A 27,986-nucleotide genomic window follows, 5' to 3' on the forward strand; every position below is an offset into this window, starting at 1 on the left:
ACCCTATTTTTATCCCCATAACATCGCATGCCAATAAAGAGGTCCAGTTCTCTAATGCAACTTGCCTACTGTGTCCAACTGAGATAAATTAACGCCGGAAAGACCTTAGCAACTCTACTATGGTGGAAGATCTCTAGACTTAATATTAGGAAATCTAGTCTTAGTGATTCCAACTTTGAACTTTTCATAGGAGGTAATCGATCAATTGGCCAGGTAAGCAAGTGGAAGGCTCCACTTACTTAGAGAGTAAGGTCCTAATTAAGTAACCACATTTGATACTTTCCTAAACACTAATTAGATCAATTAATCAAATATGGCTAGCTCAATGTATCGTTCACTCTCGACTGATTGAGGAGCTTTTAGGTCTCGATTAGGGTTTACATCTTATGTAAATGTCATAATTGTTTTGGTCTTTTTCATATCTTATGCGAATATGAAACTCCTTTCATATGTTATGTGTTTACATCTTATGTAAATGACATATATGTTCAAGTTTACATCCTATGTAAATTTGTTTAGACCTTATTCACATCTCATGCGAATATTGTTTAACATATATATACATCTCATGCATATATCAATTTTATTTTAAGCATAAGCCTAAACAAAATTATCCTTTAATGATCATGAATTCATAATTTGATCATACCTCATGCATCTCATGCATGTAATTTTCAAATCTGAAAGTTTTAATTAAATATGCTATCAACTAAAATTTTGATCATGCAAGATATGATTTCAATTATTGTAATCTTATTGTAATAAAAATTAATTATGCAAGATCTGGATTTTAAAACAAAAATCAGCATGCTGAAATCTAAAATTTCAGCACACAAAATTTCAGCAAGCATATAAAAATTTTAGATCTAAATTAAATCATAATCAAATCTATTAATCTTAATCTAAATTTTCAAAAATGCGGCTCTGATACCATTGTCAGGTTATCCCCACACGCGTTGCGACGATCGCAGTGGAAAGCCACGCGTGGAGTTGTTCATCTCATGAACATCCTAGAGAACGTAGATTTTAAAAAAAAATTCTGAGTTCTCTAACTCAGAAAATTATGAAATCTTAAGAAAAGATTAAAATTAAAGACTAGATTAATTTCAGATCTACTATCAGAATTATAAAGATCATATCTTTATCTTTGAGCGGGTAGAATTTCACCGCTATCTGATGACTCGTTGGATTTGGTTCGTTTTGAAGCCGCACAAGCGTCTGGCCTCTAATAGGTATCTACACGAGGTACAGATCATTCCAAGATCTTATCAGGGTGCTAGCTCTTTTGCAAAGATCACCTTTGATGGCTGATTTCCGCTCTCCTTAATCAACCCTTTGATTGCTTTGAAAGGAAGAAGAGGGCGCAACTCTTCTTTTCTTCTTTCTTGCTTACGGCTGGAGGAGGAAGAGGAAGAGCGTGGGCGGCCTGAAACCAAGGGATCTCCAATACTCTTAAGCCCTCATGTCCCCTCTCCTTTTATAGGCATCTAATGCCCATCTTAAACAAGTAATTAATTTCAATGAGAAATCACTCCCTTGATTCATCCCTCCAAATTCTACCACACTCTTTACTTAATTCTTGCACACCCCTTACTTAATTCTTCTACATCCCTTACTTAAAGAGATTGGAGAGAATCAAGGGCTCTCCTTGAGCCGTGTGGCGATCGCAGGGGAGAGGAGAAGAGGAGGGGCGGATGCCCCTCCATGTGGCATGTGGAACCAAAGAAGAAAACGAGGGGGGATGCCCCCTCCTTCCTTTGGGCGTGAGACAAGGAGGACGCCCCTCCTGTTTTTCTCCCTATTATGGCCTGCATGAAGGAAGGATACTCCCTTCCTTTCATGCTAAATTTTCTAATCCAATTAGGAAACATTTGGTTCCTCTTGATTAATTGAATCCTAATCCAATTAGGACCCAATGTGTCCTCCATATTAATTTATATGAATCCTAATCAATTAGGATCCAAATTGAACTTCATGAATTAAGTTCCTTATCTAATAAGGAGTTCTAAATTGATTAAGCCTAATTGAATCAATCAAAATTACAATCTAATTGCAAATCCTTCTTCTTTAAACTCACTAACTCTTTAGTGGGTTAAATCAATTGTCAATCAAATTGACAATCAAGATCTTATTGTGATTCTAAATCGCAATCCAACATCGGAATGATCAAAACCTCTTATATGTGTGACCTCCATAGGTTCTATTCTATTTGGTAGTGAGATATATTGTGATCTCTATCACAATAATCATTGAAACTTCTTTCAATATGTTGAAACAATTTCAACTCTTCTCTTCAGGATTCACTGGATCATCAAGTGAATACATTCGAGTTTCATAATCCACTAGTGACACCTAGCATCATATAATGGCAACACAGTAGAACGAATGATAAACATCTAGATGTAGTTAGCGTATGATACAGTACTTCTATCGTGGATTCTGACATGACAGAGGTTATGGATAACTCGTCAAACCCCATTGTCTGTCATATGTCAAATTTATTTGACTCAAGTTCGAGATTGGAAAACTCTTTTTCCAAAAACTGTCCTGACCAAGATTTTTCGAACTTAGTCTCATAAATCACATAGGATCACTCTTAATCTATCAAGATCGATAGATTCCATTTAGATGCAACCTTAATCCGATAGTGAACCTACTGCAGCCAATTTGATACCATAAGAATTCTTAGGACCCATATTTATGTGCTCGTCAAACTATAGCAAACTCACCATGATTAGCTGAGGCATCGCAGGTCTAAGTACTAGTCATACAACTGCAGCATCAAGTAAGTCACTGACGAGTGGATAGTCATCCAAGTGACTTCTTGGCTTTCGTTACACTCAGTACTCTTGTTCTCTAACAAGCACTTTGCCACAATTATTCTAGTGTCCTCACACTGTGGACTTAAGACTCGTCCATTAAGAAAAATGATTTGTGCACTAATCTCATCGAATCGATCACCGTCCTTCGTGATGATCCATCGCATCAGGAGCAATTTAGGAATTAACTATCTAATGACACATATCTTAAATTCTCAACTCTTGAGAATATTATTTTATCTTATTAATTCCTAGGATGAATCATGGATACATAACAACATGAATGAAACAAAATGCCCAATTTTATTAATCAATAAAAAGGTCAAGTACAAATTTTATGTCCCAGAACAATTACAATGCGTCTGCCAAAATTGACTTGTAGGGCATACTTCTAACATATAATAGGCTAAAATTTGTTGCGTAAATGATACAATGACTTTTTTGCATAACCAATAATCTCCATGCATCCTTGTGTCGATTTATTTGCAAATAGATGGAGAGTTAGTGCACTATAACAAAGGCCATCGGATGTGATCTTAATACATATAAGATCATAATAATTTGCATTCTACATCCGGATATATGTTAACCGACACACAACATGATAATAGCTAAAGAATTGTCACCAATTATAAATCTATTATGATTAAGGATGCGTTTGGTTCACAACTGGAATCAAAACTAGAATTGAAGTGATTGAAATCGGAAATCGAAATGGTCATCTTCTTCGACATATTTGGTTCATTATTGGAATCAGAATTGAAATTGGAATAGAATTTGAATACTAAATGAGAGTCTAATTAATTTACAGAAATTGAGCTTTTCATTTTTGTCTAAAATCAAAATAAAAATAATTTTTTTTATCCCATTTCTGTCAAAAATCGAAATAAAAATATTTTTTTAAATAAATAGCTGGAATGAAAGTTGACAATTTTTTTATTGACGGCTCAAATAGTTATTACCGTCCCTATAGCGGCCGTTTTTCCTTAGCCTGCTTCCCCATGTAGACCCAGCGCCATTTCGGGACGGAGATTTAGGGGCACTTTGGTCACAAAAGACTATGAGATCTTCGTAAATCGGCGCCGTCTATCCCTTAGTTTGAAAAAATTCGGTCGCTTCTCCACCGTCGATCGTTTTTTTTTTTTTTGGTTGGTTTTGGGGGAGAGAGGTGGTTGCACGGCAGTGGAGGTGCGAAGCGAATTTCAGATCGCCGACAACCGGAATTAGGGTTTGCGAGAAGGGGAAAGATCTCTATGCCGAGGGAAGTAGAGAACCTTCTCGGATCGTTAGATCCGATTTCCTGGCGCTTCGAATCTATTTGGCCAGTTCACGTCGTGGCGGTTCTCGCTTCTTCCGCTAATCGCTCGAGGATTTTCTCTCTCTGACGCTGTAATTCAGCGATTGAGCTCCATAGGTATGTCAGGATCTATTCTTACTGTCCTGATCTGTTTGTGCCTCCCATTTTTCTCGATTTTTGGAGTTCTCAGCGTGGATTTGAGAAAGGCGGTGTTTTCACTCGATCACAAGTGTTTTTTAGTCGGGATCTATGTTTTCATGAAAAACATCGATGTATGTCTTCCAAATGTTGACCTGTTCTGATTTTTTATGGTTATGTTGGTCCAATTCGGTAGAATTAGGTTGAGATGCTAGATCATATCGAGTGCGATTGATTTGAAAGTACAATCGAGACACATTCCGTAAAGGAAGTTGGAAGTTAGTCTACTACTAGTAGAAGAAGAAGAAGAACAGAAGTAGAGGCTTTGTTTGTTGTTAGATTTGTAGTATGTTTCTAGTTGTCATGTAGTTTGTTATTAAGGCTTGTGCTTGTGCCAAAGATGTGACTTTTGAAGTGAACAGGTTTCAGAGTGGTTGGTTCTAGGTTTCCATAGTAGTACGATGGAAGCTGGCTATGGTTGTTGAACTGAAGGTCGATAATGGGACTTGGGAGAAGCTCCAGAGGTCAACAGATTCGGGTTCAAATGTAAACAAGGATAACAAGTTATTGAAAATGGTTCCAATGCTGTGCAAGCCAATGGTGTCCTGATTGAAGATCCATTAAACGAAGATGATCTTCAGACATCTGGAGCAGGGAATGAAGCCTCTGAGGCTATTTTGGAAAACAAAGTCTCGAATCTTTCAAAGGTATAGGACTGTTACTTTCTTCTTTCCCTTCTTGTTTCCAGCTCTGTGAGAAGTGTAAATTGAGTGATGCAAGGTGAGGGATTATTTTGTAGGAAACCGGATCTGATGGAGATAATCGATTGAAGAGTGTCAAGGTGCAGAAGGATCGAGATGGTCAGAATGGTGCCCAGGTCAAATCACAAAACAAAAAACCTAGCCTTCACAGGGTCTTTCATTCCCTGCCAGAGGTACTCTTGCCAGCAGTCTGAGGAAGAGTACACTTCTGGGAAGCAGGGGAAAGCAGATGTAAAAGGCTTGGGCTCAAATGGATCAGAAGATCCACCTCAATTACCAATGGTTTGCTTTCATCTTTCTTCATCTGATACATTCTGATGCTCAACCTTCTTCCGGGCTTAATTCTGTGGGATGGAATGCAGGTGAGCTTCCTGCTAAGCAATCCAACTCAGCTGCCGCATGCCAGTACTCGGCCGATCATTGGTGAGTCTCTGAATGCAGGCTGACACACTGCTCTTTGTTAAAGAACTGCTCCAGAATCTGCATAATGCTGTGTTTTTACCCATGGCATCCTCCTATTCTACTGACTCTTTCCAATCCTTGCTTGAAACCAGCAAGTAAATATGGCTCAGTGGGATGCAACCATCAATGGTACTTCTTCTGAAGCCATGAAGTAAGTTCTTGTCTGTTAAGCAGGCTAAACTAGTGCTTTTTTCTTCAGTTCTTTCTCTCCTGGCGCTCATCAAGGTCCTCTTTACTCTTTATCTTATGGCTATAATAGTAATGAAGTTTATAAAGATCTTAAACATTTGGTAACTTTAATTATGGGGCTGTAGTGTTCAATAGACATATCAGATTTGTATGAGAATATGGAATACTAAATATTTAACAACTATGATATCGGTCAAAGTCCAATGCATGATATATATGCATCGATATGAATAAAATAGCATAATTACTGCCAGTGCAGCGCATCCATTGCACGTTTCAGGCTTTATAGTTTGCCATCTCAGTTCCCTTCTATGATTGAATGACTACTACCTGACCAAACTGGTTTGACATGATAGGTAGATTACTTTCATTTGGTTTGCAAGGATTAGCACATTATAACAGGTCACATGTTGGAAATACAAGGCCCTTGAGATGCTCCTTACCAGCAAAAAAGGATGATGATGCCCACTGCATTCATATGTAGATTGATACTTTCTTATATATGTTTAGAATTTGGTTTTTCATGCTTTGTCATTTATCCAGAATTAGTGCAACTTCTTGTGCAATGGCCCAACAAAAGAGCACTAGTTCTGGTTTTAACTTCAGGTTGGTATGAGCGTGCCAAGAACGCAAGGAGGTTGGTTAATAGATTGTGTTCTTGCTCTTTCTTGGTTTGGTCTCTCTTAGTTAGCATGTAAAGAATCGATAAATGTTGGTTTCTCAGTTTTCTTGAAGTTAGAAGAGAAGATCCAGCAAAAGGATTGGAAAAGACTAACTTGCAGGCAAGATCTAAGGTAATCTCTCGTACAAATATTGAAGCTTTTCTTAATTGTTCTTCTGAAAGCTTTTCCACGTTAACTGTTAATTGAGTTCTCTAGAAATGTTATATTCCAGGAAAACCAGGAGGCTGAGATCAGACAAACTGAGGAAAAGCTTGACTTTTAAAGCCACACCAATGCCAAGCTTCTATCAAGAACCCGGTCCTCCAAAAGTTGAACTAAAGAAGGTAGTGGCGTAATTATTCTTTTTACCCTTCACGTTCAATTATGCATGCATGAGAAGGTGCATTTCCTATCTACATCTTAAATTTAGCATCCTACTGATGACGTTGTGATAGCTGGGAAGTGTATTGTGGCATTTCTTTTTATAGTACTCTTTGAAATAAGTCTTGAGCTTTCTTGTATTTGCATTACGGCAATCGTAATTTGGTGGATACCTTCTATTCTTGTTTTAGATTAAGAGTTTGTAATACCTCCTCATCTTTTTAAGATTGCTGAAACAAAATTACTAGGTCCATTTTTGTTGCATCCAATATGTTGCAACTTTGTATAGCATTTGTACCTGTTTAGTTGTCAAAGAGAAATGTGTGTTACAAGAATAAGTGTATAGGGCATCACATAGCAATCACACATGATTTCACGGGTTTCTTGACAGTGTGATATTCTGGTGCAGAGAGTGCTGATGTAATGCGCTATTTCTAGTGAAACTAATGACTAAGTATTGTTAACAGAACAATGGAAAGAACCCTTAGGTGGCAGTCTGATTGATTTATCATAAATAAAACTTGATTGTCGGTCGGAAAGGCATACATTCTAGGACTTCAAAACATATTGGTGTAAAAAGAACAGCAATGGCACATGATTCAATGAGTTTCTTGCCTTGCCCAGGGTTACCTAAGTTGCTTGTCGCATAAGCATTTTGCAAATCAGTATGTTTTGGATCCATTTGCAGTACATTTTTATGGAGAGTTTGCAATTCTTACATTTTGTAAGGCTCTAAAGCGGAGGGTACTTAAAATTGCATGAAAGCTGCTGAGAATGGGATTCTAGAATAGTAGGAGATTTTGTGCTGTTGGGAGACAAGGAAGTGAGGGGTCACACCGGGAAACATGTGAAAGTGATATGCTTCCTGAAATCTGTCAAGCGGAATGTTTTTCGAAACAAGGGCATGATAGTCCTATATAAAACTCAATGGATGTATAAGCTTCAATTTTTCGCATGTTTTAACTTGTCATTTTTTATTGCGTCAGAGGGTTTTATTATTTTTTTCATTAACTTTGTAATCATAATCAAAATTAGAATATATTTTTAATATTTACAAAATTTATTTTCGAATCCTACCTCTATCATATTGGGTTCATTAATTAGCAACGAATTTAAATTACAAATCAGAATCTGTACCAAGCAAACCAATGAACTAGGAAACATAGATCTTGATAGTGATTTCTGAATGCAGATCGACAATACTCATTCATATGTTACAACTGTTAGATGTATGCCCTAGAAGCCAATCTGGCTGACACATTGTTAATTCTAGGGACATAATTTTGTACTTGACTATTTATTATTGAATAAATAAAAGGCATCTTTTCATTCATATTATTTATGTGTCTATGAATCGTACAAGAAATTAATAAGATGATGATACATATTCTCAAGAGTTGAGAATTTGAGCCATGTATCATTGGTGATTAATTTCTATATGCTCCTGATCAATGGATCATTACGAGGACGGTGATCGATCCGATCAGTGCACAGATCACTTTCCTTCTGGATGGATGAGACTTGAGTCCACAGTGTAGGGACACTGAAGTGATAGTGCAGGTGCTTGTTAGAGAAGAAGGGTACTGAGCGTGACCAAGACAAGAAGTCACTTGGATGTCTATCCACTCGTCAGTGACTTGCTTGATGTTGCAGTAGTGTGACTAGTCCTTTGACCTGCGGTGCTTCGGCTACTCACAGTGAGGTTATTGTAGTTTGACTGCACACATACATGGTCTCTAGCCATATGGCTCCATGCAGTGTAGATTGGCTGCAGTAGGTTTCACTGTAGGAGTAGGGTATGCACCTACAAGGAATCTATCGACCTTGATAGAAGAGGAGTGATCCTATGTGATTTGTTAGACTGAGTTCTAAGACCTTGGCCAGGGCAGTAATATAAAGTGGAGAAAGAGTTTTCCACTATCGAACTCGAGTCGAATAAATTTTGACATATGACAGACGATGGGGTTTTGACGAGTTGTCCATGACCTCCGTCCTGTAGGGATCCACATAGTAGGACTGTATCACATGGTAACTGCACCTAGAGGTTCATCTTTCTATTCTACTGGATAGCCACTACATGCTGCTAGGTGTCACTGGTGGATGGTGGGACTCACAGGGATTATCTCGATGATCGATAAACCCTAATGAGTTGAGTTGGAATCGTTCCAACCCATTGAAAGGAGTTTTCAATGATATAGTGATAGAGATCACAATATATCTCACTACCAGTCAGAGTAGAACCTATGGGGTCACACACACTAGAAGTATTGACCGATCCGATGGTTGAAAGTAATTATGAATCACAAGTAATCAATTCGATTGATATTCAGTTGAAGAAGGAACAAAGGGAATTAATTAATTAGACTTGAAACAAGAGTCCTACTTCGAGTAGGATTCCTAGAGTCCTAATTGGATTAGGACTGGGAATCCTAGTTGGAGTAGGACTGGAATTCCTACTTGGAATAAGATTCCTGCAATCCTAATGAGATTAGAAGTTTTGAATCAAAATTGGATTCCTACTTGGAGTAGGATTCCTAGAGTCCTAATCGGATTAGGACTTCGGATTCAAATAGAGTCCTAATTGGATTAGGACTAAAATTATATATGTCCTAATTTGGATTAGGGTTTCTTAAGTCACAATTAATTATTAATCTAATGAATCAATAAGACTCCTAATTGGATTAGGATTGAAGAGTTCAATTGAGTCAAAATTGATTTAAGTTCTAATTGGATTAGGACTTACCTAGATTGGATCCAAATTGGTTCACCCTTGGGCTAAGCCTAATTGGATTAGGGCTTGACCACATTAGGGCATTCCAATCCCTACCTAATATGGATTAGGGTTTACCATGAGGAAGGGGATAAGCCCCTCCCCTTTCCACGTGGAGAAGGGAGAAGAGACGGCGCCCCCTCTTAGGAAAGACATCAAGAACTCCTAAATGTTAGGAGCTCCACATGTCTATAAAAAGGGACTTGTGGGCGGCACCTAGGGCATAGAAGAAGTCCTCTTCCTCCTTGCCGTACGCCTCCCTCTCCTCTCCTCTTGGTTCAGCCGCAAGCAAGGAAGATAAAAGCCAAAGGTGTTGGCGGCATCCTCTTCCTCCCTTCTTCCTTCCAACGCAGGGAAAAGAAAGAAGGCTGCGTGGGGATTCTTCTTCTTCATCTTCTTCATCCTTCTTCTTCCTCCTCTCAAGCACAATCAAGGGTTGATTGAAAGAGAGGAAATCAGCCATCAAAAGAAGTCTTTGCAAGGGAGCTAGCACCCCGGGAAGACAAGAGAGCTTTGATCGGATCACTGCTTTGTGTGGATACCCGTAGAGGCCGGACACTTGAACGGCTTCAAGCAAACCTTCATCCTAGACCACGAACTTCAGTTTGCGGTGATCATCTACCCGCACAAGGTGAAGATCTGATCTTCCTAAAGGTTATTAAAAGTTTTTAATCCTTATCTATCTACGAACGATTCATGAAACAACATTCATGCGATGAACGTCGATCCCAGCTTATGCCGATTCCGCTGCCATTTGAATTTTTTTGAAATATCAGCGGCATGGGCGGGTTGCCAACAACAACTACCGAGTATCTTGCGAAGTTTGAGTTTTAGGATTTCTTTGGCAGAAATTGAACTAATATTTGATTAAGTTTGATTTAAATATTAATTGAAAAGTATGCAATCTAAAGCAGCAAATATATTGATGTCTAAACAGCTGTAGAATAAATATATTCTTGTGCTTATTCATCTCCAATTTAAGCCATATGTAACTTGTTTTAGCATGGCGTAACATATAGACTGCCAAAGTGAATCATTTGAACAAGTTTAGCATTTTGGAGTTAGTCAGTGTGGACATATAACTTCATAAATATATCAGTTTAGGTACCTTATATTTGACAACCATAGAAATTTTAGGTTTCGAAAGTTTGGGCATGCTACCGAGGAGATGGAGTTACCTGGACAAAATGTATGCGTAAATAGTAATCCTGCTGGAGGGTAATTATATAATCTCAAGGTACTCCTTGTTCTTTATATTTTCGCCTAGCTCCTTCAACTCCATGCTAACCCATTCACCACTATATGATTTGAACTTATATTCGTCAGAAAACCTGTTGAACTTGGAGTAGAAAATATATTCTGTTGTCTTCCAAGGTTTTCAAGGTTTGTTCTGCAATCTGTTGCCCAAAAAGACAACCCAAGAGGGGGGGGGGTGAATTGGGTTTTAAGTAATTATTGCAATTAAAAAACCTTGTGAGTAACTAATTAAAACTTATTTCAAGTGGATTAATTAGTTACTATATGCAGTGAATGAAGGGAATGGAAGAGACAATGAAACAGTCACAAACACAAGAGATTTTATAGTGGTTCGGAGCTAACCCTTGCTCCTACGTCCACTCCCCAAGCTTCACTTGGGAGTTCACTATAATCCCTCGGATTACAGCCGGTTGTTTTACAAGCTCACAACCAAACTTGTTGTTTTATGAGATCACAACGAACTCGGTCGGTTTTCACAGGCTCACTGACTAGAACCACCCGATTGTTTTTCCGGAATCACAATCGAACCCTTACACGTTGGTTTTACCCTAGGCTAACCAACCAACCTTAACACCCTTGATTCAATCCCTTGATTGAATCAAGTAAGAGAAAACAGTTTGAAACAAGTAAAAAGATAGCTTCTTGAAAGCGTATTTAAACAATATAAACAAAGAAGAGTTAGAAGCCCTCAAACAGATTTTTGGAGGTGGAGAAAGGGGCTTCTCAAACTCTTCAACTCCTCTTGAATGTGCTGAAGATTTGCTGTCAGAAGGGGAGCTTTGAATGCGAAGGAGAACGTTGGTTGGATGGAGTTGAATGCGCTTTTTCCTTCTTTCTCTTGTATTTACTCTTGAGAGCTTTTGGTAGATGGAAATCCCTTTTTGTTTGAATGGAATAGCTTTCTTAGTGTCTATTACCGTTCAATCTGGCTATTTAAGCAATCTCCATTGAAAACTAGTCGTTAGACTCACTTTTAGGGCCGTTCTGCACAATCTGCAACTCCTGACACAGTGTCCGTTCGGATCGGAGTCGACTCGCTCGATCTGGAGTCGACTCATGCTTTACTGGAGACGACTCGCCCACTGTTCAGGATTTGAATTAAAGTGCTGTCCCGTTCTGGAGTCGACTCGGCCAAACTTGGAAGTCGACTCGCCAATATCCGGAGACGACTCCTGCCTTCTGGAGACGACTCGTTTTCAGGGATCCAAAGATCTTTCTTTCGGGTTTACTTCCTCGAGTCGACTCGGCTCTCAGAGCCTGAAAACTGGTCTTCTGTCTTTTGGAGTTGAACTGCCTCGGAGTCGACTCAGACTTTGCGGGAGTCGACTCGGCTCTCAGAGACCGAAGTTGGCTCTCTGATTTTTAGTCTTGCATTCCTCTGAGAGTCGACTCTTGCTTTCTTTGGAGTCGACTCGCCAACCGTTGGAGTCGACTCGAGTTCTTCTGGAGTCGACTCGGTTCTAAGAGTCCAAAAACAACTTCTCTGTCTTTATGTCTGTTACTCCTTGGAGTCGACTCGGAACTATCGGGGGTCGACTCGGCAAGCATCGGAGTCGACTCGAATTCTTCAGGAATCGACTCGGTGACAGGGTCTGAGATTCATCCTTCTGTCCTGTTGTCAGTTCTCAGTCGGAGTCGACTCGTAGTGTGCCGGAGTCGACTCGAGTCTGTGCCAGAGCTTCTGAAACACTTGGAGTCGACTCGTAATCTTCCGGAGTCGACTCGCGTTCCAGACTTTGGTTCAAACTGAGTTCCATACTTAGCCAAAATGTATTGAACCAAGGCTAGAGATAATTAAACCTAAATTCACAAATATTTGGCTGAAACACTAGATTGAATTCATTAGTATAACATAAGATATACTCAAATGCTTTGAGCTCATCAAAATAAAATAGGGTTATAATCAATCACTCCACAATCTTCCCCTTTTTGATGATGACAAAACATTGAGTATTTGTAAAGTGAATTGCTCAACCAAAAAGAAGATTTATAATAAAGTTTTGAAATGAATTCAAGTGTCTAGTCATTTAATTTATCCAAAATTGAAAGGTGTGAAACAGTAAATCCTGAAGTTAAAGCTCCTCCTTTCATTTGGAATTATATAAGCCTTCATGTCATGCAATCAATTGTTTGGCTTATATGTGTTTAATGAATTTGCTTTCTTAAGATTTCAGATTCTCCCCCTCAACATATGCATTCAATTTTGTTTAGATTCTCTGAATTTTCTTTTAATGTCTTGAAGCTTTTGAGCTTAAATTTTTGGTTTTAGAGGGAAAATCTGCCAATTTGTTCTTGAGTATGATTCAACTAATCTCCGAATATCCCTTGAATAGATTCTGGAGATTACTCCTTTAGGAGTCCCAACAGAGAGATAATGAGCCTTCGAGGTATCGAATCCACTTAGAACAAATTACTTTGTGCTTTAAGAATTTTCTTTTTATTGATTCCCTTTACATTTCAATTCAATATATTTTCTCCCTCTTTTTGTCATCATAGCAAAAAGGCAGAAAGCACAGAAAAGTACAAGAACTCAAGAATGCACAATTTTGAAAGGAAATTTCTACTCATTGTATTAAATTCAAATTTGAGTACAAGTGTGATTACATATCAAAGAAGTCCTCAAGGGACTGTACATCATAAAGTAAAAAGAACAAAAAACACTAGGGTTTCTTCGTGGTGGAGGATGTGGCTTCCTTGCTCAGTCTAGTGTGTTTGATGACCATGCTTAACCTCTCATTGATGTTCCCCAGTTGTTCAAGAATCTCCGAGGTGGTTCTAGACTGAATCGTAGAAATGTTGTTCACACTCTCCTGGAGGGTGTCAAGTTTGAAGATCAGTACATTGGCTAGTCTCTCTGCACCCTGACTCTGGTTGCCTAGTTCATGTTTGATGCTATCTCGCATCTCCCTTGTGTCATTCTTGACGTCACTTATGTTCCAGTATTGACCTTGAACTAGGCTTCGAATGTTGAATATCTCCTCCTTCAGATTTGCAACCATCTCTGTCACGACTGCTAAGGAGGGAACTAGCTCGGTGGAGGGAGCACTCTGAGGACCTCGGAGCTCCCTCAGCAGATCATCTCTCAGATCCCTCACTATCTCCTGCCGCAACTCTCGGAGCTGCTCAGAAGATATGCGGACCTCCAGTGGCTGCTGCTGAGTAGATGGGGCAGTGGAGGTGGAGGGCTCTGTATGTGCAGGACCAGAGGTAGAAGGATGGGTGGGTAGATCTGTATGGTGGTCCTGGTCATGGTCAGAGGCAGGAGAGTGATGAGTGGTTGGCTCAGATGAAGTGGATGGTCTCCGTACCCAGACTCCCTCTACTCTATGAAATCCCATCCGATGAAGAGTACCCTCACCCATGCGATCTGTGTGACGCAGTGAGCGAGAGGGTTCCCCCTCAGGAATAGGTTCATCTAACTCCCTAAAGATGAGAGTGAAAAGCATACCGTAGGGGAGACTCAACCTTGGCTTATCTAGGGGTTCACAGATATATTTGTAGATAAGTTTAGGAAAGTTGATAGGAGTGTCCTGGAGTATATGGTACATCAGGGCTAGGTCCCTCTCGGAGATAAAGTCAAACCTCCCAGTCTTTGGGAAGAGAGTCCTAGAGATAACACTAAGGAGAAGCCGCATTTCAGCCGACAGCTGATTTGCGAACACCTCCTCTATGGGGGACTGTGGAGGACTCCCTAAGACTGCTGTAAGGACTTCAGTCCTATCAAGAGGGTGACTGGGAGAGATCCCTTCTTGGGAAAGATGGAGGACTTGAGCAATGAAGTCCTCCGAGATGAATATAGGGACACCTGCTACGGTTCCCTGGATACCACCACTACCCTGGGCTAGTCCCATAAAATTCCCTAACTAACCCCGGGTAAGTTGGGAGGTCTAAGGAACAGAAAAACTCTAGCCCTTGTACCCTAAGACGGTGCCCTAGGGTGAAGCCTTCCCGGGAGAGGAAGTCAAAGTTGACTTTTCTTCCGGTGGAGACCGCCCTCCCGGCGCACGGACGCGAGGGAACCGGCCTAGGCGGGGAAGAAACCGGAGGTGGTGGCCTCGCGGGTTCGTTCCGAGCCTTTGACCGTCGCTCGGCCCCGCTCGCAGAGATAGGTCTCTTCCGGCTTGGGACAACTGCTTTCCTAGGCATTTTTGACCTAAACACGGGAGAAGAACTAGGAAAATGGAGGAAAAACTCGATGGAGAAGACCTAGAATGGGTCGGAGACGAGGTCGGAGACGGCTCTAGGGTTTTGGAACAGTGTCGGCTGTGAATAGAAGTGGGGATTGAACGTTTCGATTAGGGTTAAAACATCGGATTCCCGACCTCGAGTCGACTCCAGTAAGTCGCGAGTCGACTCGACCTCGAGTCGACTCCAAAATATGCGCGAGTCGACTCCCCCATGAGCCGACTCTAAAATGTGTCCGAGTCGACTCGAACTCTGGCACACACCCAAAATCAAGTTATTTTCGTGCCACAAAAGAGAGTTATGGACTTATCCAGGATTTAGGAACTGATTTGATGATCGTAGATAAGAAGTCCTATGTCCACCATAGACTAATCCTCAAAATCTATGAACTAGAGGAGAGTATCACGAGAATGGATCAATCACTCCTAATCCTCTTCTAAGTATGCAAAATCGATCCTCAGAGGTTTTGTGAAGATATCAGCAAGTTGATTATCAGTACACACAAATTGAAGTGTCACATCACCATTCAGTACATGATCTCTTATGAAATGATGTCTTATCTCAATGTGTTTAGTTCTTGAGTGCTGAATTGGATTTTTAGTTAGATTAATGGCACTTGTATTATCACAGTTAATGGAAATTTTATCTTGTTTAATGCTATAATCTTCAAGCTGTTGTTTAATCCACAAGATTTGAGCACAACAACTCCCGGCAGCAACATATTCGGCTTCCGCCATAGATAGTGCAACCGAGTTTTGTTTCTTGCTAAACCAAGAGATTAAATTTTTTCCTAAGAATTGACATGACCCGCTGGTGCTTTTTCTATCAAGTTTACAACCAGCAAAATCTGAATCTGTATACCCTATTAAGTTTATGCTAGATTCTTTAGAGTACCATAAACCTATATTTTTTGTTCCTATTAGGTATTTAAAAATTCTCTTAACTGCGATTAAATGTGATTCCTTAGGATTAGATTGATATCTAGCACACATGCATACACTAAACATGATATCAGGTTTACTTGCAGTGAGATATAATAAAGATCCTATCATACCTCTATACATCTTTTGATCTACTGATTTACCTGATTCATCTTGGTCTAGTTTGCATGATGAACTCATGGGTGTGCTGATTGACTTGTTTCCTTCCATATCAAACTTCTTAAGCATCTCCTTGATGTATTTAGCTTGATTGATGAAGATCCCTTCTTCAGATTGTTTGATTTGAAGCCCGAGGAAATAGTTCAGCTCTCCCATCATGCTCATTTCAAATTCACTCTGCATTAGGTCAGCAAATTCTTCGCAGAGGCGATTGTTAGTAGCACCGAAAATAATATCATCTACATAAATCTGAACTACTAACATATCTTTGTTTTTTCTTTTTAAAAATAATGTTGTATCAACGTTCCCTCTAGAGAATTCATGGTCTAACAGAAATTTGCTAAGTCTTTCATACCATGCTCTAGGTGCTTGTTTTAAACCATAAAGTGCTTTGTTTAATTTATACACATGATTGGGGTATTGATGATTTTCAAAATCAGGAGGTTGTTCTACATACACCTCCTCATTAATATACCCATTCAAAAAGGTACTTTTTACATCCATTTGAAATAATTTGAAGTCTTTAGAGTATGCAAATGCTAGTAACAATCTAATTGCTTCAAGTCTAGCTACAGGAGCAAAAGTTTCATCAAAGTCATATCTTCTTCTTGATTATAGCCCTTTGCTACTAGTCTAGCCTTGTTCCTAATCACGATTCCATGTTCATCAAGTTCATTTTTATATATCCATTTGGTTCCTATTATTGAGTATTCAGAGGGTCGTTCAACTAGGTTCCACACCTTGTTTCTAGTGAATTGGTTTAGTTCTTCTTGCATTGCATTTATTCAATTTACATCATTTTCAGCTTCTTCTATGTTTTTAAGTTCAAAGTGTGAGACAAATGCTAGATGATTATTTAAGTTCCTAAGAGATGCTCTAGTTCTAACAGGTTGAGATGGATCATCTAAAATTAATTCCTTAGGATGCCCATGAGCATACCTCCAAGCCTTAGTCAGCCCATGATCCACAATTGCTTCTTGGCTTGTTGATGCATTTCCAATTAGCTTTTGTTCATCTTCTTGTAATGTAATCTCATCAATCTTTTCTTCAAGAATTTCTGCATCATCATCAGGAGCAACTATCTTGCTAGAAGAGATATCATTAGTATCATCAAAAACAACATGTATAGACTCTTCAATAACAAGGTTTCTTTTGTTAAATACTCTATATGCTTTACTTGATGTAGAATATCCCAAAAAGATACCTTCATCAGATTTAGAATCAAATTTACCTAAGTTATCCTTGCCATTATTATGAATGAAACAACTACATCCAAAAACATGAAAATAGTTTACTTTGGGCTTTCTATTTTTCCAAAGTTCATAGGGTGTTTTCTTTATAATGGGTCTCAATAAAACTCTATTTAGTATATGACATGATGTATTAATGGCTTCTCCCCAAAAATACTTAGGGAGGTTACTTTCACATAACATGGTCCTAGCCATTTCCTCTAGGGTTCTATTCTTTCTTTCTACAACTCCATTTTGTTGTGGTGTCCTAGGTGCAGAGAAATTATGAGTTATCCCCTTTTTACTACAAAATTCGTCAAATAGATGATTTTCAAATTCCGTTCCATGATCACTCCTAATAGCTATAACTGAAACACTTCTTGAATTAGTAACTTCTTTATGAAATTTCTTAAACATAGAAAATGCTTCATCTTTATGAGCTAAGAACATGATCCATGTGTATCTAGAAAAATCATCTACAATGACAAGGCCATACTTGTTTCCACCAAGACTTTTAGTTCTAGTTGGTCCAAATAGATCCATGTGTAGTAGTTCAAGGGGTCTAGTAGTAGTGACACAATTTATGGATTTAAAAGAGCTCCTAGATTGTTTGCCATATTGACACGCTTCACAAATTTTATTTTTCTCAAATTTTAGTTTTGGCAAACTTATTACAGAATCTCTTTTAACTAGTTTTGATATTGTATCCATACTTGCATGACTTAACTTACGGTGCCATAGCCAACTTATATCATTAGCCTTAGTATCACTAGCTACTAAGCAAGGGTTATTTTTGACAAGATCTTCAAGATCTACTACGTACACATTTTCACGTCTTATTCCTTTGAATACTAAGCTATTGTCAATTGAGTTGGTTATGATGCATAGGGTTGGCTTAAACAGAACATCAAAACTCCTATCACATAATTGACTTATGCTAAGTAAGTTATGCTTAAGACCATCTACAAATCGTACATTATCAACAAAGGTTGAGGAGGTGATTTGTACTTTACCTATACCAACGATGTGACCTTGGTTATTGTCTCCAAATGTCACTGCACCTCCCTTTTTAGGCTCAAGGGTGAAGAATTGGTCTTTGTCACCCGTCATGTGTCTTGAGCAGCCACTATCCAAGTACCAACAATTTTTGTCGACCTTGGCTGCAAGACACTCCTACACAAGGAAATCATACAATTTTAGGTACCCAAGTTTTCTTGGGTCCTTCATGGTTCGTAATGTTGGTTCCTTTTGGAATCCAAACCTTTTTAATTTTTCTTTTAGCTTTTCCTTTTTTATGGTCACACACATTAGCTTTATGTCCTGTTTTTCCACAGCAAAAACAGGTTATATTCTTAATTTTGCTTTCCTCTGCTTTCACAAAAAAATTACTAAGGAGCTTTTGCTTATTCTTAGGTTTATACCCTAAACCAGCTCTATTGAACACAGCTCGTTGATTATTAAGTATCATTTCCAATTTTTCAGAACTATATGTAAACTTTTCTACAAAAGGTTTGTATTTTTCAAGTTCTTGTGCCAACTTTTGTTTTTCTGTTTTTAGTATGTTTAAGTCTTTTGTGAGATTATCTCTTATAGTTTGTTTGTCATTTTTAAGTTCTGAAATTTTCTTGGTTAGTTTTTCGTTATCTTTAATTAAGGTATTAGTTTTTTGAATTAACATTTGCTTGTTTTAAGTTCTAAATTTTCTTTAATGATAAAATCCTTATCCTTAACTAATTTATCGTATTTATGGAAGTGAGATTGATTGGTTAGTTTTAGCTCTTTATTCTTAAGATTTATTGTCTTATATTCATCCATTAATTCATTAAACGCATCATACAATTCATCAAAGGTAAAATCTAAATGCGTTTCAGATGTTACCTCATTTTCGTTTGCCATAAAACAGAAGTTGGCCTTTTTCTCTTGTTCCTCATCCGATGATGATGATGATGAATCGGAATCCGATAAGGTGGAGACGAGGACTTTCTTTTTCTTATATTTGCTGGCCTTTTTGAGCAAAGGACAGTCAGCTCTGAAATGTCCCGGCTTCTTGCATTCATAGCATCCGATTCCTTCATTTTTCCTTTCCTTACCTTTATCCTTGTAGTAGGAACTTGAGGGACCTATCCTCTGATGAAAGAACTTCTTTCGGTTGATGAATTTTCTGAACTTTCGCACGAGAAGAGCCTCATCATCATCTCCCTCATGATTTTCTTCTTCACTGCTGCTACTGCAAGATAAATCCTTGTTAGAAGAAGTAGATTTGAGAGCTATTACCTTTTTCTTATGAGAGGATTCTTCTTCGCTGTGTTGTTTCATTGTGAGCTCGTGCGTCATTAGGGATCCAAGAAGCTCCTCAAGTGGAAGCTTGTTCAAGTCCTTGGCTTCTTGAATTGTCGTTACCTTGGCCTCTCATGATCTTGGCAAACATCGAAGAATCTTCCTGACAAGGTCACTGTTAGTATAATTTTTGCCAAGGCTTTTTAGGCCATTGACAATATCAGTAAATCTAGTAAACATGCAAGTGATAGTTTCATTAGATTCCATCTTAAATAGTTCATATTTATGAACTAGTATGTTTATTTTAGATTCTTTTACTTGATTCGTGCCTTCGTGGGTCACTTTAAGCCTATCCTATATTTGTTTTGCAGAATTATAAGTTGAGACTCTATTGAATTCATTACGGTCTAAGGCACAATAAAGCACATTCATTGCTTTGGCGTTTAGTTGTGCCTTCCTAATATCATTGTCATCCCAATCTTTTTCAAGTTTGGGTATAGTAACACCCTCTACAAAAATAGATGGGGTGTATGGTCCATTAACTATAGTGCTCCAAATCTCATAGTCTTGAGCTTGGATAAATATCCTCATCCTAGCCTTCCAATAGGAGTAGTCGGTTCCATTAAAGAATGGAGGTCTATGGGTGGATTGCCCCTCAATATGAGAAGATCCAAATGGGGTTGTCATTTTGATCTTTTACTCTTTTGATAGAAGAGTTCCGGCTCTGATACCACTTGTTGCCCAAAAAGACAACCCAAGAGGGGGGGTGAATTGGGTTTTAAGTAATTATTGCAATTAAAAAACCTTGTGAGTAACTAATTAAAACTTATTTCAAGTGGATTAATTAGTTACTATATGCAGTGAATGAAGGGAATGGAAGAGACAATGAAACAATCACAAACATAAGAGATTTTATAGTGGTTCGGAGCTAACCCTTGCTCCTACGTCCACTCCCCAAGCTTCACTTGGGAGTTCACTATAATCCCTCGGATTACAGCCGGTTGTTTTACAAGCTCACAATCCAACTTGTTGTTTTACGAGATCACAACGAACTCGGTCGGTTTTCACAAGCTCACCGACTAGAACCACCCGATTGTTTTTCCGGGATCACAATCGAACCCTTACACGTTGGTTTTACCCTAGGCTAACCAACCAACCTTAACACCCTTGATTCAATTTCCTGATTGAATCAAGTAAGAGAAAACAGTTTGAAACAAGTAAAAAGATAGCTTCTTGAAAAGCGTATTTAAACAATATAAACAAAGAAGAGTTAGAAGCCCTCAAACAGATTTTTGGAGGTGGAGAAAGGGGCTTCTCAAACTCTTCAACTCCTCTTGAATGTGCTGAAGATTTGCTGTCAGAAGGGGAGCTTTGAATGCGAAGGAGAACGTTGGTTGGATGGAGTTGAATGCGCTTTTTCCTTCTTTCTCTTGTATTTACTCTTGAGAGCCTTTGGTAGGTGGAAATCCCTTTTTGTTTGAATGGAATAGCTTTCTTAGTGTCTATTACTGTTCAATCTGGCTATTTAAGCAATCTCCATTGAAAACTAGCCGTTAGACTCACTTTTAGGGCCGTTCTGCACAATCTGCAACTCCTGACACAGTGTCCGTTGGGATCGGAGTCGACTCGCTCGATCTGGAGTCGACTCGGCTGTTGCTGGAGTCGACTCATGCTTTACTGGAGACGACTCGCCCACTGTTCAGGATTTGAATTAAAGTGCTGTCCCGTTCTAGAGTCGACTCGGCCAAACTTGGAGTCGACTCGCCAATATCCGGAGACGACTCTGCCTTCTGGAGACGACTCGTTTTTAGGGATCCAAAGATCTTTCTTTCGGGTTTACTTCTTCGAGTTGACTCGGATTCTCTTGGAGTCGACCCGGCTCTCAGAGCCTGAAAACTGGTCTTCTGTCTTTGGAGTTGAACTGCCTCGGAGTCGACTCGGACTTTGCGGGAGTCGACTCGGTTCTCAGAGACCGAAGTTGGCTCTCTGACTTTTAGTCTTGCATTCCTCTGAGAGTCGACTCTTGCTTTCTTTGGAGTCGACTCGCCAACCGTTGGAGTCGACTCGAGTTCTTCTGGAGTTGACTCGGTTCTCAGAGTCCAAAAAAAACTTCTCTGTCTTTCTGTTTGTTACTCCTTGGAGTCGACTCGGAACTATCGGGGGTCGACTCGAATTCTTCAGGAGTCGACTCGGTGACAGGGTCTGAGATTCATCCTTCTGTCCTGTTGTCAGTTCTCATTCAGAGTCGACTCGTAGTGTGCCGGAGTCGACTCGAGTCTGTGCCAGAGCTTCTGAAACACTTGGAGTCGACTCGTAATCTTCCGGAGTCGACTCGCGTTCCAGACTTTGGTTCAAACTGAGTTCCATACTTAGCCAAAATGTATTGAACCAAGGCTAGAGATAATTAAACATAAATTCACAAATATTTGGCTGAAACACTAGATTGAATTTCATTAGTATAACATAAGATATACTCAAATGCTTTGAGCTCATCAAAATCAAATTGGGTTATAATCAATCACTCCACACAATCCAATCTAGTCGCAACATTGGATGTGTAACAAGATTTTTTTCCTCATGGCTTTCAGGATTTGATTTCCATCAAGTATTTTCCTATGATGATCAGCTAGTTGTACATACAAGCACTGGATTGGGTCATCAGCAATATAGTTGGTCAATTACTCTGTCATGCCCTCGACCCAAGATCACGAGATGGGGGTCACGGCAGCCGTCGCAGACTCCTAAGGAGCTCTTCTTACGAGCATGCAAGGCATCTCAACGTGATATCATTAATATGCAGCGGAACAATTTAAACATGATATGCAATCATTATTTCATTAACTAATTCAACTTATAATGTCTTACAATTCTAACATTAGTCTAAGGTAATACATCAATTTAAATAAACTCTAATCTAAGATAACTTGTACCACAATTCTGCTAGTCGCTCTCTCAAATTGAAAAATTCTGGGTTGAGCTAATTTTTTGAATATGTAAAAATAGTAAGAAATCGTATAATGAGCTAGACAATCCAGTAAGTAATGAATATCTTAACTAGACAATCATATAATAAAATATAAATGTAAATTATGATGAATCAGTATAAAGAAATTAATTTTGTTTTAAAACACATCCATTAAAAATTCATGTCTTTCAAATATTCGTATATGTAAACATAAATCTAATTTGAAACAAATCACATTCAACTCAACAACCTTTAACTATGGCCACATTTGCACCCTGTGGCTCGGCTAGAAATAGAACCACACTTATATCTTACGGAGTAGGCAAGAATACCGCACTTATACTCTGTAGAGTGAGATAGAATATCGTACTTATACCTTGTGGAGTAGGCTAGAATACCGCGCTTATAACTTGTAGTGGGGCCAGAATCAGAGTGGCAATGTATAACCCCCAATTGGCAGGGTTTAGAACATAGGCTAGGAGTTTCAAATCTGATGCACATCAAATTTTTTTTTGTAAAATAATAAATATATCATAATCCGATCAAATATGTATAGTATGATGCAAGAACCGTAAATATAACAATAGTCCAAAAAATATTACTCCAAGTTATATATCTATTTTTAGTCAAATCATCATCTCGTAAAATTCATAAATCACACATATATTCATTAACAATTTATTCGATATAAAAATAATATTATATAAATGAAGAATCTAGAAGAAGCAGATTATTACTTATCTTGCAAATGTGATTCAACTAAGAGATCCAATTAATTTCGAAAATTCTTCTCAGAGCCTAATATTCCAAAATTATATTTTTTTCTTAAAATTTTATTAAAATAAAAATTCTATTTCCAACATTCTCATAAAGTTGATCAAGCAGGAGTGCCTGACATTCTGATCGGTCTGATCAACGTGAAATTCATTGAATCATGCTCAGACTAGAGCACAAATAGTTCTATAAATATTGGAGCGATCAAATCTAACAGTATTTGGCAAGAGCCAGAGTGGGGTTGACATGTCGCCCGATGACTCCATATTAGGATCCTTCATTAGGGTCAATTCAAAATTACTGCAAAGAGTCCCTACTAGATCCAAATACTCTAGAGAGTAGAGAAAAAGTTCAGATGGAGAGAGAAACAAAAGAAAAAAGATGGAAAAGAGAGTCTCAGTTCGATTCAATTAGGGGTCTGGGTTTGGTCGTCAATGGCATAAGTCAACTGGATCAAGCAACGTGACTAGCATGAGTCAAGAGAGAGAAAGTCCAACAACAAAGAGAAGAGAGAGGAGAGAAAAGAAGAGAGACTCTTTCTCTTCTCCAAACAGGGGATATGACGAAGCAGGCTCAGCCAACCCCGGCCGCCGACGGTGGCGAACAAGGCCGGCGGCGAAAGAACACAGGCTGAAATAGAGCACCCTGTTTCGCATCAATTCCGGCAATTTGCTGGCTCAAATTCACGACGATTCATGGCCAAAACACCAAGAGAGGAAGATGAGGAACTCTTACCTCGATTTGGCGAGGTTTCGTCGGCTCTCTAGCAACAAACCGAGGAAGAAGAAGATCCGAATCCTAAGAGAATGTTGGACTTCGGTTGGTCAACCTTGGATGAACTCGGAGGAGGAGGTCTCTAAATAGCGGATTTCGGCCTTATCGGTCGGTGTCCGGATTGCGATGAACCTCATCCTCATCGCGATCGGGGAGGAAGACGACTCCAGCCAGAGTTTTCCTCCCTGTTGCCCTCATGTGCAACGCACATGAGGCCCAAGCCAAGGGGCTGGGCTGGTCAAATGAACCAGGCTCAGTCTCAGCGTCTCACATACTCAGTTCAATAAATAGGTTGAACTATCTGATTTTTGTTTCTCTTGTTGTCCCATTTCCATTTTATGCGAGCAATGTGGCTACCGTCTTCTGACCCTTCTTCATTGCCTTCAGCTCTATATGACTTCTGCTACCCTTTCCTACCCTTAAATACTCCCACCACTATCATTTGTCTTCAGCTCCCTAACCTTCCTGCCCATGTTGTCACCACTTTCATGACTACTCTCCTATCACCTTTTATAATAATTACCCCTTTCTGCTAATTACCCCTTTGAGCAGCCAACAATTGCCCTTTGTTGTTGCTACCCATCATTTTTGTAAGCTATGATGATGCTGATGCTGAATATTGTTTAGATAAGTTTCTAATCGTGACTGGTTGGATGGATTGGAAATGAATAAAGTCCTAGTGGCATTGTACTGAACAAATACAGATGCATCATAGTTATCTCAAGGTTGTTTTGCCCAAAGTAGCATTGGCCAAAAATTTGGCACCAATTCCAAATAGGATGATGTCAGATTGAGAGTTGCTCGTAAAGCCTTTCCAAATTCCTGGGGTATATGGTGATCCATATATAGATTCCACATAGTTGTTGAGGTTTGTTGTTTATAATTGTATCTTGAATATGATGCTACATGAGGGTGCTGCATGCTTTTAATAATATCTCCTTAGATATGACCATTCCAAAGCCATATTGTATTGGCTTGTGTAAGAATCTCCTAAATTTGAGATCATTGAATTGACATCCTTTGGACTTCGTTATAATGAGGTTTGTACAATATTTATTCATCCATTAAAGAGCTGGTCAATGGAATCCATAAATGCCATGGCTGGTGAAGTTATGGAACATGAATGTTGGCTTTTGAAAGTTGAAATGAAACATTCGTAATCATTACATGTATTCTTTCGATTCTAGGGCTGAAATCAGATCGGATACAGATCGGATACTAGTATGTCTATCTCCATATTTATTTTGTTTAACGAATACAGATATAGATGTCAGTTGGATGTAAAAATCTATATTCATATTTCTTTTAAATGGATACAAATACAAATCGGATACTGAAAGTATGGATATAAATATGGATATAACTAAACTTTATGACTATAGAATCAAAGATATTACTAAGTGGCTGATAAATTAAGTTAATACAATGTTAATGTGGTTATTTATTTTTCTTAAAAGTTTACGAGTGCTATGTAAAATTAAAAGGGGTTACAAATGGAATTGGATATTCAGATAGAGATCGAATGGTTGTCTATCCATATCCATATCTATTTTTCTTTGATAGATATGGATACGGATATTAGTCGGATGCTCAAATTTCTTTCTATATCCAAATAATTTCGGATAAGAAAATGGATTCAATCTACTTTCACCACTATTCGATTTTGAATATCATGCACTTCATCATAATTTTCAATGATTTGGATATTGTTTTCACTTGCTAGTACCCCAACCAATCACCTGCTGACATGGCATGTGCAGTGCTAGCATTTGGTGCCATTCTATACCAGGAAGGAAAAAAATCTGTTGTAAATCAAAAAATCTTAAAAATTTATTAGTGCATGTCATGCCAATCCGTGTCAGGTGTCAATACTGGCCCAGCACTTGAAATTATATATTTGTGAGCTTATTGCAACTAATAGAGTACACCAATAGCCCTGAAGAGGTTCACAATCATGTTTGTCAACTGCAGATGTCTAAATTTTTCTTGATTTCTATATTTCAATATGTTTTTTTAAGATCATGCTCTACATTTATTCTTCATTTCTCATATTAATTATTGTATCAGTAGGAGGTGGCTGCCTTAGAAGCTTTGTGATCATAATGCTTACATTAACATGTATTGCTTGTTGATGTATGCTTATATGTTGACCTTATTTTTAAATAAAGTTTTACGTTATAAGAACATGATTGCTTGTTACTGCTACTAATTGTTTGATCATGTAACAGATCCCACCAACACGTGCTAGGTCGCCAAAGCTTGGACGGAACAAGCCATCCATCGCTGCTGCTGACAACCCTTTGGAAGGTTCAAGTCAGAACCCACACCCCTCTTCTGGCACAAACAAGTCAAAGAAAGGTGTAGCAAACAATAAAGGAGCCTCCACAGCTTTGAAGAAACCGATTCAGAAATCACTTTCGAGGCTGCCGACTCAGAAATCAACAGCTGCAAAGGTTGAAACCGAACCCCTTCGCACAGAGCCAAAAGCATCAGACCAGAAACCCAGAATTGAGAAACCAATGGTAGGGGAGAGTGATGGCAAATCGTCAGCAGTCCCTCCTGAAGCAGGTGTGGCAGTGGAGTCGGTCTCTCTGGAGAACACAAGTGAAGAAGCTAATGCTGTTCCAGAAAATGCTACTGAAGAAGCTAAAGCCATTCTGGAGAACACATTTGACGAAACTCAAACTATGTGTAACCTTTCCTTTCCTGGAAATGCTCCCAATGAAGTTTCAGTAGAAGGTTGATGAATTGAGCCACCTGTCCTATGTATTAGTGCTGTGCACATTTGTGAATAGTGAGGATGGATGCTTGGAAAGTATAACGCTGTTTTCTTGTTTATGCATTTCATTGTTCCCTGAATAGATACTGTTTTGCTGGACATAATTTGGTGTCTGATGTATATTATTGATAATTGTGTTTGATTCATATGTATAGTTGGCGTCCGATTGTGTTGATTGAAGCTTATAAAGATTTTGGATCGGATGGCAGTGTGGTGCTAAGCTGATCATGGGCTGGGCCTCGGGCCAAACTGTATTTATTTGTCGTGGCCAAGGTCCCAGCCTATTTAAAATTCAAGATGCTCCATACCCAAACATGATCCGTGATTAGCTTTCTGGTGAGATGTTGATATTGCATGGTAGCCGGCCTTTGCTATCTATGCTGATTCCTAAGACTATCAGATTGGAAAAACCTTCTGGCCTTGGTGACTGAATTGAAATTAGGTTTGTTTATGATGGTAGAATACCTGCTGGAGCTATCCTGGTTCGAACTGCGAGTGTCCGTTGTGCTGAACTGAGTGGCGGATGGGAAGGCCTTCAAGCTGCAGCGGACACCGTGGTGCGTAACCTGCTTCCCAAAGTACTGTCGCTTCCTTTGGGGCTTCCATGCCAGTCATATGTTCCATAACAGTGATGAACCTGATGATTGTCTAGCTCTTACAGCCGCTTGATCTGTTCCCAAATTCCTTCAACTGGATGGCTAACTTCCATTGTGATGTTTGTCACTCTGTTTCGGCTGATGCATCTAATGTTCATTTCATAAGAACATAACTGGGTTCTTTCCCCTAAACTACCGAAAATAAAAAAAAATAAAAAAAAAATGAACTACATTGCTTGTGAGCTAGATTGGATCCAAGTTGACGTGGTGAATAATCCCTGGTTTCTAGCTGTGTTTATTGATTTATTAATCTTCTATTTTGTCATTTATTGTGCAGCTTGTGGAGATCGTTCCAAGCTACATCCATTATCTGCAGACTTGGGTGAAATACAAATTTTAAAATAATCAAATAGACAATTAGGGTTTGGACATTCTCAGGCAAGACTTCTTTCACCATCCATGACTTTGTTATGTGTTGCTGTCCAAAATCCGACCTGGAGGAGTTGGCGCTATGGTGGAGACTGGGCTGCTCGGCTTAGTTGAAGTTGGAATGCGCAGTGTAAGAGATGAC

At 39.0% G+C, this 27,986-nt stretch overlaps 1 protein-coding gene and 1 long non-coding RNA gene across 2 annotated transcripts; both read left to right on the plus strand.

Moving 5' to 3' along the window:
• The first annotated feature begins 3,956 nt into the window (after window positions 1–3,956).
• LOC120106059 lies at window positions 3,957–5,475 on the plus strand. The gene is made up of 4 exons (XR_005508284.1): window positions 3,957–4,233; window positions 4,677–4,961; window positions 5,054–5,297; window positions 5,378–5,475. It is a non-coding gene; the product is annotated as an uncharacterized LOC120106059 (long non-coding RNA).
• Window positions 5,476–6,375: 900 nt separating this feature from the next.
• On the plus strand, window positions 6,376–26,967 carry LOC120106060 (protein WVD2-like 5). Its single transcript, XM_039118908.1, has 3 exons — window positions 6,376–6,460; window positions 6,561–6,672; window positions 26,269–26,967. Exons 2-3 carry the CDS (start codon window positions 6,622–6,624, stop codon window positions 26,782–26,784), a joined length of 567 nt encoding a protein of 188 aa, XP_038974836.1. The 5' UTR covers window positions 6,376–6,460; window positions 6,561–6,621; the 3' UTR covers window positions 26,785–26,967.
• The last annotated feature ends 1,019 nt before the right edge of the window (window positions 26,968–27,986 follow it).

Source organism: Phoenix dactylifera, unplaced genomic scaffold (assembly GCF_009389715.1).
Source record: "Phoenix dactylifera cultivar Barhee BC4 unplaced genomic scaffold, palm_55x_up_171113_PBpolish2nd_filt_p 000444F, whole genome shotgun sequence".
NCBI classification, from domain to species: Eukaryota; Viridiplantae; Streptophyta; class Magnoliopsida; order Arecales; family Arecaceae; genus Phoenix; species Phoenix dactylifera.

Coding starts and splice junctions, on each gene's coding strand:
- LOC120106060 (XM_039118908.1), top strand. CDS start 6,622: ATGCCAAGCTTCTATCAAGAACCCGGTCCTCCAAAAGTTGAACTAAAG. Junction 6,673..26,268: donor CAAAAGTTGAACTAAAGAAG/GTAGTGGCGTAA, acceptor ATCATGTAACAG/ATCCCACCAACACGTGCTAG.